General features: G+C 39.2%; 1 protein-coding gene across 1 annotated transcript; it reads left to right on the top strand.

Moving 5' to 3' along the window:
- Window positions 1–10,765: 10,765 nt before the first annotated feature.
- Window positions 10,766–11,902, top strand: LOC149845852 (uncharacterized). Its single transcript, XM_089997758.1, has one exon. It carries the CDS (start codon window positions 10,844–10,846, stop codon window positions 11,660–11,662), a length of 819 nt encoding a protein of 272 aa, XP_089853884.1. The 5' UTR covers window positions 10,766–10,843; the 3' UTR covers window positions 11,663–11,902.
- Window positions 11,903–13,624: the final 1,722 nt, after the last annotated feature.

Below are 13,624 nucleotides of genomic sequence, written 5' to 3'. Positions count from 1 at the left end.
TAATGGATATACAATGCACATAGATAACACTAGACCTACTTTAATGAAACCAAAGCAACACCCAAGCAAAACAACAAATCTAACTAAACATGATACTTGGTCTATGCAGCCAATCATGAAAAACAAAAAAAACAAATAGGATCAAGGGGGATGAGCCATATTTCTTTTATGTTGTTGTGAAAAGAGGGATCTGATCCATCAATTGGATGGATCCCTCTACTTACAACATTCACATGGGATATACGTATAAAAATAGCAAGATAGATGAGTTTATACAGGAAACATAATAAAAAAAATTAGAAAAGAAAATAGGAAGATCTTACCTTGGGAGATGTTTTGCTAGGATCGGCTAAAAGAGGAGACTGCGGAGGAGGCGATGGTATCACGGGCTGGAGATCTTGGAGGGAGGCAACAGGTGGCAACGACTGAAGGGGTTGCTAGGGATGGTGGATGCACTGTTTGAGAAGGAGATGGTCACCGACTGGAGGCCTTGGAACAGGTGGTTGTTGTGTTGTAGTCGCCACAGTTAGAGGCGATGCTATAGGGACAGTACTAACACAGGCTGAGTGGGAGAGGTTGCTGCTAGAGGGAGCTTGCGGTAGTGGAGGCTGCCTTGGAGGAGGTTGCAACTGACTGGAGGAGGCTGCCTTGGAGGTCTGCTACACCGGCTGAAGGAGGGATACGGCAATGAGAGAGAGAGAGAGAGAGAGAGAGATGAGAGAGAGAGAGAGAGAGAGAATAGGCAATGCATGAATGAGAGGGAGAGAGAGGAAGAGTCCACCGTCCCATGCCTTTTTGTTAGTTGGGGATTTAAGGAGAGAGGGTGGCGACAATGAGAAAGGAAGAAAGGGAGAGGGAAGAAAGGAAAGAAAGGAAGGAAGAAAAGGGAAGGAAGGAGAAAGGAAAGAAGAGAGGGGAGAAGAAAGGAAAGGAGAAAGAGAGGGAAAAGAGAAGAAGGGAAAGAAAGAGAGGGGGTCGACCTCCTGGTGGGGGTCCACTCCCTCTTGCTAGGTTAAATAAATAAATAAATAAATAAAGAAAAAGAGATTTTCTTAAAAAGAAAGATTTTTTTTGTTTTGAAAATTTTGAGTGGGGCACCACCTTGGCATGGGCCCACACATTATTTTGAAAGGAATAAAATAGTAAAATAAAAATAAAATGTGTGGCGCCACCTTGGGGTGGGACCCACATAGTTTTTAAAAAAAATGAATTTTAAAAACTATTTAAAAAACCAAAGGGATTAAAAATGATTTTATAAAATTTCGAAAAGAGAATTTTGAACTAAATGAAAGTTTTTTTGTATTTTTGAAATTCAGAGTTTTGTCCCCCTTGGCAAAGTGGGTCCAGCTTGCAAAATTTGAAAATTGAGAAAGAAATTCAGATTATTTTCTTGAGAAAAGTATTTTGAAATATAAGGTCCTGGGGGTTATCCAAGGGTAAAAATGTTAATTTTGAAACCCAGGGGTTTTGTAATTGATTTTAAAAAAGGTTTAAAATTCGAATCTGGATTAAAATTTTTCAAAATTTGGAGTTCTGGACCTCGAAATGACATGTTGTGCAATAGAATGATGTGAAATGCTATACATTGATATACAATGACATGCACTGACATGCAATATTTCTAGGGGAATGCACTCTGAGCAAAAGATTTAAAATTTCAAACTTTGGATACAAATAAAATTTTGAGAATTTGTAGTTGAAGATGAATATCTGAGCCATAATATAGAAATATTGAAAATTTGAAATAAAAATTGGACCTCTGAGTGATCCAGGCTCAGGTGTTGACCCATTTGATCTCTGGAAGTCCCAAAGAACAGGTCTCAATGGTTAAAGAGAGGTGTTTGTGAATGCGAGTGAAAATTTGGGGTGTTTACACTTCCCTCTCACCCCTAGATTGCAACGACTGTATATGTCTTTGAGGACAACTAAACAAATGATATAACATGCAAATAAAGTTTGACATGATGAAGACAAGATCACACATTCTGTTGACGCAGAAACTTGGAGGCACTTTGACCGTACTCATCAGAACTTTGCAATGGAGGTGAGAAATGTTAGGCTAGGTTTATGTACAAATGAATTTAATCTATTTGGGGGTAGATAAACCCCATACTCGTGTTGGCCGGTATTTGTCACCCCATATAACCTTCCTCCAAGCTTGTGTATGAAGCATCAAAATCTTTTCTTGTCTCTATTGATCCCTGGTCCGACTTCTCCAGGCCAAAATCTTGATATATATTTAAAGCCATTGATTGATGAACTGAAAATACTGTGGGATGATGGTGTTCAAACGTACGATGCCCACAAAAAATAAAACTTCAATATGAAGGTTGTTGTTCTATGGACAATCAGTGACTTCTTTGCATGTGGTATGTTATCTAGTTGGAGCACACACGAGAGGTTGGCATGTCTGTACTGCATGGAGGATACAAAATCTTTTAGATTGACGCATGAAAGGAAGCCGTGTTGGTTTGATTGTCACTGTCGATTTCTACCCAGCGACCATTCGTTTCGACGACAAAAGAATGTGTTTCGAGCAGGCACAACTGAAATGGAAGGTCCACCAACAAGATTGTCTGGCATAGAGATTTTAAGAAGATTGCTATACTTTCCATGTGGACTAACAGATGCCTGTAACCCGACGCCCTTCCTTGGATTTGGGAAGGATCACAATTGGATAAAGAAATCTATATTTTGGAAACTACCATATTGGCTGACCTTATTGATACAACATAATTTGGATGTGATGCATGTAGAGAAAAATGTGTTTGATAATGTGTTCAATACGGTAATGAATGTGAAAGAAAAAATGAAGGATAATCTGAAGGTCCGTATGGATTTAAAAGTAATATGTAAAAGACCAGAATTGAAACTCAAAGAGTACAATGACAAAGTACTGAAACCAAAGGCAAGGTACGTACTTGGACCAGATCAAGTAAAGCAGATATGTCAATGGTTGAGACAGTTGAGATTTCTAGATGGATACGTCTTTAACATTGCTCGGGCTATGAAGATAGAAGAGAGACAATTATATGGGTTGAAGAGCCATGATTGTCATGTCATTATACAACAGTTGATACCCCTAGCATTCCATGATATGTTAGAAAAACCTATATGGGAGGTATTGTCCGAATTAAGTAGATTTTTTAAAACATTTTGCGCATCAAAAGTCGTAGTATCTGAAGTAAAGAATCTCGAGGATTCTGTCGTCACTAGTATTTGTCAGCTAGAGAAGCTTTTTCCGTCAGCATTTTTTGATGTTATGAAACATGTGATCATACATTTGCTATATGAACTAAGGGTTGGTGGTCCTGTGCAATATCGGTGGATGTACCCATTTGAAAGGTATATTTTTTTTTATATTTTTCTCTTTAATGTTATTGAGAAATTTATTATAATCTGAGATGTATATTGTTGACAGATGCATGTTTGACCTAAAAAAAAAAGGTTCGAAATAAAGCAAAAGTAGATGACTCTATTTGTGAGACGTATAATTTAGAAGAGATTTCAATTTTCTCATTTATGTACTTTGAACCTCACATTCCAACACGTTACACATGTCTACCTCGTAATCATGATGAAGAACAATTTACTGTAGCTGACAAATTGTCGATATTTCAACCACTTGGGCATACATTTGGTAGTTGCCGGTCAAGACTCTTGGAAGATCGAGAGCAAGACGCAACACAAATCTATATCCTTTTTAATTGCTCAACAATCGACCCATACATTGAGTAAGTATACTTAATATGTAACACTAAGTTCTATACGTGCGTACATGATTCACTAATATAAGTATTTGTTAAGTGTAGACGATTTGATCTGGAGTTGCGAAGAAAACTTCCACATCTCACTGATGCAGAAGTACAGAAAGAATGTGAAAATAAGTGTAACTTTATTCAAGTGTCATTGGTTTGATCCCACAACAACAAGAGTTAACAAAGCCTCAGGCATTGTGGAGGTGAATCATAAATCAAGGTTTGGAACATATGAACCATTCATATTAGCCTCACAAGCTCAATAAGTTTACTATACTTCATATCCGACTACAAGGAAGTCAGATATGAATGAATGGTGGACAGTTTGTAAGGTGAAGTCTAAACTATACCCGAGTATGATCAGTTAGAGGAAGACAAGATTGCTGAAGAGGGTGATTACTATCAATCACATGATATATATGACTTCTCTTATGGTCACGATGTCGCACATGATATGCATGTCATATCTCCATTGTCCGATGGCACATGCATGGAAAAATGTGATCCAAATGATATACCAAGTGGATGGGCGCCCAATAAAAAAGAAGAAAAAGATGAGGAGGAGGAAGAAGAAGAATATGAAAGTCAAACAAGTGATGAGAAAGCATTCTCGAGCTAGTGCAATACATCTCGTAATACATACCTCTATTTGATGCGAATGATTTGAATGTATTGAAATGATTTGAATGATTTGAAAGATGTGCAATGTTTGAATGTATTGCATAAAGTTATTTTCAATTTGATTATGTATTTTCGATAGGTATAGAGTTATGATTTGAATGCATTGTAACGTGTTTGAATTATTTGAATGTATTGCAATATTTGAATGTCTTGCATGAAGTTATTTTTTATTTGATTATGTATCCATGAAGATATAGAGTTGTGTAACTGATCCAATTGTATTGCAAGTTAAGGATAAGTTATCCATGATTAACAAGTGATATTATATCTTATGTTTTAATGTATTACAATATTTGCTGTGAATAATTTGAATGTATTAAAATGTATTGCAATAATTTGAATGATTTGAAGGGTATTGCAATGTTTGAATATATTGCATGACATTTTTTATTTGTTAGAATATGGTTCATGGAGGTCACAGTCATTGAACACCCAGTGGTAGCCAGTCTTAGCCTTCATCTTCACAGGTCGCTTCGATAGGTATATCATTTAAATAATTGTATACTTGATTAGTTTAAATATGCATTGTGTAAATTTCTAATTCATTGTTCTGTAGGTGATGTTTCGCCTATACATGACCAACCAACACCAGCTACTCATACATATCAATAGACAACGCTGGATGTAGGGTCTTCTCAGTGTGACACACGATGACTCATTCAAATAGTGTATATTGATAGTCGACAGTAAGTATTTCATTGTCACTTGTCTAATACTTATCTTATAAATAGTGTATATCGACAGTCGATTGTTAATGCGTATCAATTCATGTGCAGTGTGAGGTTTAAGCAGCGAGAAGTAATACAAGACATTAGGAAGTCACTATTGCAGCATCTTCCAGGATCAATCGCCCAATGGAAAGAGTACCTGACGGAGGTGTTGGACATATTAATGTCCTCATTCATGGTATGCAATCATTTATCATAACTAATGTGTTTCATATTTATTTTTTTGTTATGCTCATGTGTGCTAACTTTTTGAAAGTATTTGTAGGCTTTCCATTGCTTCATGACTACGAATAAGGAGAAAGACGCGATGGTAGTGTGGCAGAAGGTGGCTGCCAACCGATTTGCCGAGATGCTGCACAATATGAAGACTGCAGCAAAAAAAGCAGCTGGTGGGATAGATGATCCACTGCAGTGGAAAGGCTATGGGCCTTCTACTATCAGGAGAGATTATTGGGAGGGCATGTATGACAAGTGGGCAAGCAATGAATTTCGAAACCGCTCAGCAAAGGCTGCACAAAACTGAGCGAAGATGCCCGATGTCCATCTACACACAGGTGGATCTAGGACTTTTGGGAGCCACCAAAAGAAAATGGTAACTCATCAATATATATATATATATATATATATATATATATATATAAAATCAAATTTGTAAGTATTTTTGCATACTTATTAATCAATTTTTTTATCATTTAATATTACAGAAAGCAGAAAAATGAGACATTGTGCCTTACAAGGATGTGTTTATTGAAACACATAAACGTAAGAGCATGAGAGATTTTGTATCAGAGAAGGCGAGAGCGACATCAGTATGTATTTCTTGCATTAATAAACATTGTAATATACAAGTTACTATGAATTACGTTATCATAAATATTGTAATTCTTAATTCTTAATTCATATTCTAATCATTATTTTGTACGTGACATACGAGCAACAAATGGTACAACAATATGGCGATGACTCCACTCAGCATCCGCCTTTTGATCCTGAAGCATGGGTGACTGCAACCAGTGAACCCAAAAAGGGTTGTGTGTTCGGGTTTGGAAGTAACATGAACACCACAACAGTCATTGCCTCCTACAGCCATGGCTCTCAGAGTTCTCCCACTAGCATCAACTCCCAATGTCTGATTGACCCTGCTATGTCTTGGGATGGTGTCTATCATCGTCTTGAGAACAAAATGCAGTACTTTTTAAATGAAGTCATTCTCAACATTGTCCGTAATGAGTTGTGCAACTTTTTTCAGAATAGGAAAACTTCGTCTGTATTCAACATGAGCTCTGATGCCCGTTAGGTATAAAGATTCATGTCTTTTGTTTCATGTCGTTAGATTTCAAGCTAGTATATGCATGATTGAATACATATATGCATGATTGCCTCACTATAAATTTTTTTGACACCTTATAACACATATATGCATGATTGATTCACTATACAATTTTTATGACACCCTTATAACACATATACGCATGATTGAATCACTATGAAAGTTTTTTTACAACCTTACAACACATATATGCATGATTGAATCGCTATGAAAGTTTTTTGACAACCTTAGAATACATACAAGCATGCTTTCATCACTATGACAACCTTAGAACACATATGAGCCTAATATTAGCATATATGAAAGTTTTTTAATGCCTTATAACACATATGTGCATGATTGAATCACTATAAATTTTTTTGACTGCTTTAGAACATGATACACATGATTGAATCACATATAAAGTTTTTTGACTGCCTTAGAACACACATGAGCATGATTGAATCACTATGAAAGTTTTTTGACTGCCTTACAACACATATGAGCATGATATTAGCATATATGAAAGTTTTTTGACTGCCTTATTACACATATATGCATGATTGAATCAATATCAAAGTTGTTTGACAACCTTAGAACACATATATGCATGATTGAATCAATATGAAAGTTTTTTTACAACCTTAGAACACATATATGCATGATTGAATCACTATGAAAGTTTTTTGACAACCTTAGAATACATACAAGCATGCTTTCATCACTATGATTTTTTTTACTGCCTTAGAACACACATATGCACGATTGAATTACTATAAATTTTTTTTAGAACACATTTATGCATGATTGAATCAATATGAAAGTTTTTTGACTGGTTTAGAACACATATGAGCATAATTGAATCACTATGCAAGTTTTTTGACAACATTAGAACACATATAAGCATGATTTCATCACTATGAAAGTTTTTTGATTGTCTTGTAACACATATATGCATGATTGTGATACATAACACATTTATTTGACAGCCTTATAAACTATATATGCATGCGTTAATCACTGTGGCATTCTTTGACAACCTTATAACACATCTGCATGATTGAATCACTATAAATTTTTTTTCCAAGCCTTAGAACACATCTGAATTCTGTTAATGTCCTTCAGTTTATTTCTAGTGTATGTGTCATTCAACCTTTTACTTTGTTGCATTAGATTAGGTGCATTGCATATAATTTATTTCATTATATTTTGTTTATAAATACTAATATTTTGGTTCTCTTGTAGGATGCTAGAGATGATCAGCGTAGATGAGTTGATGGAGGCATGGAGGAAGGGGTAGATCGAGAAAATGAAGAGGATGATGCCCAGAATCTTGGCGAGGATTAGATTCATTTGTTTAATTTGTTTGACGTACTTGTAACTAATTATAACTTGGCAAGGACTGTATTCGGTTGTTAAAGTTTGTTTAACTTAGAACTTGTGTTAAATTTGTTTCACCTGTCTGTCACTACTCCGTCACCAATTTAAAGTAGTCATTGGTTTGCAACGGAATTTAAACTGTCGCTAATGGCCATCGCCAATTTGGCGACGAACATTAGCGATGGATATGTATCCCTCGTTAAAGAATAATGACGGATTAGTAACAGATTAAATTCTGACGCATAACCAAATCAGTCTCTATTTAGCGACGGACATGATCCACCGCTAATTCGTCGCTACCGTCGCTAAATTAGCGACAAATAATTTTTTTCGCAGTTTAGCGACTAGGGTTATGTGTCGAACGCTATCCGTCGCTATTTTGTCGCTAACGTGTTTAGCGATGGATAGCGTCCGTCACTAATACACATTTTTCTTGTAGTGAGAGACCTTGTTTTGAAAATTATCAGAAATATTCGGACTCTGTTGAAAACTTTGTTTTAACCTAATTAGGCTTATAAATAGTAGTTTAGAGGGTTGGGAAAAATATTTTTTTCCCGCGGCCCTCTTGCTTCCCCTCCTTCTTGCCTCCTTCTCTCTCTCCCTTGCTTCTCCTCTCTCTTTTGCTGATTTCTTTCTCTCCTTATTCTCCCCTTCTTCTTCCCATTTTTCTTCAAGCTTCGAACCCTTTCGGCATCGACAACTTTTTCTTCTTCGTCAGGGAGGCATGTATGCAGCTGGGATCAATCAATCTCTCTTCTCAACCGGTCTGTCGAAAGCGATCCCTAAGGTGATATTCTTCTTCCCCTTCTCTTTATGTGTTTTCAGCTATTGCCAAAAGAAAAAGAACAAAAATACATGTTAGTTCATAATCTGCGTATTTTAGTGATTTGCATTTTTTTAGTTTATGAGTTATTTTATTCAGTCTCAAAAGCTAATGTTTCTTTTTGTTTCAACGTGTTTGATGTCTTTAGCCCCTTTTTATTTCTTATTTGTTCTTCATCAGTGTCTTTTGTTATTTAGATTCAACGTCAAACTACTGTGTTAATTTGGTAAATCAAAGTCATTTTAGTTTTTAGTTGGGTTAGACTATTGCGGTTTTTTATTTTATTTATCAATCGTTTCATGTGATTTTGATTAAAAATATTATTTTAAAAAGCGTTTTCATAAAACTCACACCACCCACCACTGCGGGCATATTTTTTTCCTGCAACTACCACCTCTCACTAGTGGCTCTGTTAAACTCATCCGACCGATGACACTCAGTTGTCTGGCAGAGTATGTATCTCTAATTTTTTTCTACTGCCTCACACATGTAGCTTGAATAGTTGGGGTCTGGCAGACAAGCCCTTCCAACGCTAGGCTCATCTTCGCAGGCAGTCTCTCTTCGGCTACTACGTTGTAGTCAATTTCTGCAGGCAGCACCGTCGGGCACAACCAACAGTTCTTGGGTTTTTCGACAAGGAGAGCTCACAATGATCGTCGAGCTCTACTGCGCACACATGATAACCAGGCTCTAATACCAATGTTGGGTTTCTATTGCCTTGGTGTGCGTAGCAAGATTTTTTATGACCTACTTCAAGGGGGGTTTTCTCGATGCATTTATTGTGATATCTACTACATAGGCAAGGGCTAAGAATATTTAGCCTCCCCTAGGTAGTTACCCAACCATAACTGTTCGGCCCACCACTAAGATTGTGGCTCTAGGATTCTCAACTGTGTTGGGTATCCTATGAGATATAGGCCCCACCCAAATGTTTGTGGGCTCTTAGGGTTCCATACGTGAGACCCTATGACCACATTGAATTTGTAGCCAACACTGAATTCAGTCTCTATACTAAATCTAGTTCCCAGATCCAACAATAAGAAGGGAGGAGGTGGAGGAAAGGGGAAAAAGAGGATGAGGAAAATAGTAGAAGAGGAGTTGGAGGACGAGGGGAAAGAAGAGAGAGGAAGAGGGAGGGATGAATAAGGAGGGTGGGAGAATGAGAGAGGAAGGAGTCCTCCTGATAGATCGAGAATTAAGAGTTCCCACCTAAGGAGGTGAAAACTCTAATTAGAGAATTCTGAAAAATTAAAATTCCCTTTCTTAAAACAGTAATGGCTTCCAAACAAGAGAAACATATGTCTTAAGAAATATGAAATCTCATACATGGGAATTCACATGAATCCAAATGCACCCTAAATTCTTTTGGATTCTACTAAATGAGCTACTCGCAGTCAAGCTTGAGCTAAACTCATATTAATTTGCAAGCTAAATAAGGCTTACGTGTTCAAATGGGATGATCAAACTCGAGCATGAGTGGAGCTCATGTGAAGTTGAGATTTGAGCAAGGCTCACGATTTTGAAATCGCGAGCCTGAGCTGAGTTGAAACTCATATAGTGGTGATCATACAAAAAAAAAACTCATATGAGTTGCAACTCGGATAGTGATGACCATAGGAGTTGTTCATGAGACAAGCCCAAACAACTAGTGTTCGTGGCAAGATGAGCCAAGCTAGGCCCATTATGGGTATGAGACGAGCCATGAAGACTAGTATGTGTTTGAAAACCCAAACCCAAACATGCACTGTTAGGCTCATTTACCAGCCCTACCCGTTATAAATATATGAGCATGTGGCACTTGATCTGCTGAAAATTGTAATATTTTTAAAAAATTTAAAAAATATTTTATTATGATAGAAAAATATAAACCCAAACATGCTTTCATGGTTTCTCAGTGGGCTTACATCATTATCTAATAGTTTGGCTCTATTCCTCACTAATTCACTATTTCTGACTTAGAATTGATTCAAATGAACTGGATTCTCTAACTCACCTGAAAAAACTTACCATTTATTCTAGTTCACCCCTTCAACAGTGCACCGGGTTCTAAAGAGACCCCCGAGAGTCAAGTCCATCCCCCGCTCAACACCCAACAACCCGAAAAACCCTTTCCCCTAAAACCCTAGCGAACCAGTTTGAGCAGCAGAAGCGAGAGGGAGCGAAAATGTCGATGTCGAAGGGGTCGAAGATGCTGCAGTTCATAAACTACAGGATGAGGGTGACGATTCAGGACGGCCGGCAGTTCGTCGGGAAGTTCATGGCCTTCGACCGCCACATGAACCTCGTGCTCGGCGACTGCGAGGAGTTCCGCCGCCTCCCCCCTGTCAAGGGCAAGAAGGAGGAGCGCGAGGACCGCCGCACCCTCGGCCTCGTCCTCCTCCGCGGAGAGGAGGTCATCTCCATGACCGTCGAGGGCCCTCCCCCTCCCGAGGAGTCCCGCGCCAAGGCAGTCGTTGCCGGTGCCGGCCCCGGCATCGGCCGCGCCGCTGGTCGCGGCATCCCCACCGCGTCCCTCGTCCACGCCCAGCCCGGCCTCGCCGGCCCCATCCGCGGGGTCGGCGGCCCGACCCCCGGCATGATGCTGCCCCAGATGTCCCGACCTCCTATGGCGCAAGTCTCCGCCCCGCCTATCTCTTACCCACCACCTGCCGCCCCTCCTGGTATTCGGATGCCCGGCTTCCCTGGTCAGCCGCCCCCGCCCATGCACCGCCCTCCGATGCCACAGTTCGCGGTTAGGCCCGGCATGCCGCCGCCAATGCCGGGAGGTGGGCCGGGGATGCCGCCTCCTCCGCAGCAGTTTGGCCTCCGGCCGATGGGTCCGCCCCCTATGCAAGCGATGAGGGGCCCTCCGCCTCCTATGCGGCCGGGAATGGCACCGCCCCCTCCTCGTCCTGGGATGCCTCCTCCGCCTGGAGGGTCTGTTCCAGTGTTTGGGCCGCCTCGGCCCGGTGTACCTCATCTGCCTCCCAACCAGCAGCAATGAGAGCTCGGAAAACAGATCTTGGTGTTCTACTCTTCTCCCGTGGTGATCTGTATAGAAACGAAAGCTGTGTTTTCCGATAGAGGAGTTTGATTGTTACGGCTTTTCTTTTAAATTTTCTGGATGTGTATTTCGAACGAACTCTATGTTTGATGTGACTGTGATGCATTGCTCTCTCTTCCTCTCTCTCAAACGAGAAAGTGTTGACTAATTTCGAAATATGGTAGCATATTTAGTTCATGGTGATATTAGAACTTCTCGTCTATATTGACCCCTGGTTCTTCTGATTGGCATCCATTACTTTCATATTCTAACATCTAGAATTCTTTGATTGCTGATCAGAGATTGAGTTTTGTGTATATCATTTTCAGTAATTTTATGTGGTTATATTCTTTGGTGACTCTCTTGATTCTCATTATTCAGTACCTTATTGAAATGGAGTATAATTGCATGGCTTGTTGCCATTGGTTGATGGTGGTTTGATGGGTATCGGCGTCAAAGATTATAACAGGATTTGGAGGCTATGTCAATGTGTGTGTGTGTGTGTGTGTGTGTGTGTGTGAAAAATTCATGCTGTAAGTTTCCACAAAATGATGGTTTCTGCCATCTTTGGGTGCTTCGGACTACAAGACTTCTGGTTGGCAGTTTTAGATTTAGAGATCAGCTATTGGAGTTGGATGCTGTCGTTCGAATCCCCCTGTAACATGTCCGTCAGGATTTTCTGGGCTATGTAGATCAGGATATTCTGGTTTAAGTTGTTGACTTACAACTGTGGAAATAGTTTCTTTGGTTGCCTTATTGACTAAAGGCTCTGTATAAACTATTTTCTGCTCATTTCTTCTTTTACTTCACTTTCTCCATACCTGACTTTCTTTTCCATTTTGACAAAGTGTAATTCTGTGTACTTCTGTAAAACAGATGTCAATTACAATGTTGTTCTTGCAGTTGCCTTTTATCCAAAAATCCATGTGCTTATCTTCACATTGAATGTCTTAATTTATTCTTATTCTGTTTATCAGTTTCCACTCCTTTGTTTCCTCACAAGCATTCAGTGGTCCTTGGTTCCACATCCCTTGCCTTTTTTGTTCAATTCCAAGAATCCTAAACTTTGGCCCCTGTTCTATTGTTACTAATTACTTCAATTGCCCCATGGACCTAAGAACTTAATGGAAGTAGGACATATGGTTGGTTCTTCTTTCATCATAAAAATCAACGGCACCCAGAACCTACTCAACGCCCCCTGTTTTGAATGATTTCTAACCCTCCATTTTTTGCATCATTGATGTAGCTCATCAGCAAAGTGAGGGGCATCAGAAATTCTTGTGGGGCACATCTATGCAAAGACCATACTCTTAGATGAGTATTTGGTGTCATCCATCTCCATGATCAATGGCATCCAAGGATTCTTGGAACCTGATCCTCTCTCATTGGGAACCTAATGGGCTATCAAGTACTTGGGCTTGTATAATAATTTTTTCCCTCAGCTCAATTAATCTTAAGGCCAACTGGCCTGGCCTACTATTAGGTTGGACTTAGATCCATCTGGCCTACTATAAATTTCATTCATTCATATAGTAGTATGAAGCATATAGAACTTGCAGGTGTGATGAGGTATCACCCCACTACAAAGTTCAAACAGAGAGAAGACATCAGACCAAAAATGGTATTTAAAAACTAGTTTAGCCTTAGGCTTTACAAAGGTCCCTAAATGAAGGCCGTATTCTTGCCAATCCATTCCAAGTTTTCTTGGCCATTTGCGGCGTGCTTTGTCTGTGATTTCCAATCTGAGCTGATCCAGTAGCCTACGTGATTGTTGCAACTACCTCTAAAGATGTGTTGATTTTGTTCCAGCCATAACAACCTCCATGTCGTGAGGATCCAGACTCACCGAATATATTTCCAACATGGGCCTCTTGAGTCCATGTGACATGTGATCAGAATTTCTCTGGAAAAATCCATGTTGCT

Source organism: Nuphar pumila, chromosome 2 (assembly GCF_984573655.1).
Source record: "Nuphar pumila chromosome 2, dmNupPumi1.hap1.1, whole genome shotgun sequence".
Lineage (NCBI taxonomy): Eukaryota > Viridiplantae > Streptophyta > Magnoliopsida > Nymphaeales > Nymphaeaceae > Nuphar > Nuphar pumila.
Note: the sequence above shows the minus strand (reverse complement) of the source record. Positions and strands in the feature narration are given on the sequence as shown.

Coding starts and splice junctions, on each gene's coding strand:
- LOC149845852 (XM_089997758.1), top strand. CDS start 10,844: ATGTCGATGTCGAAGGGGTCGAAGATGCTGCAGTTCATAAACTACAGG.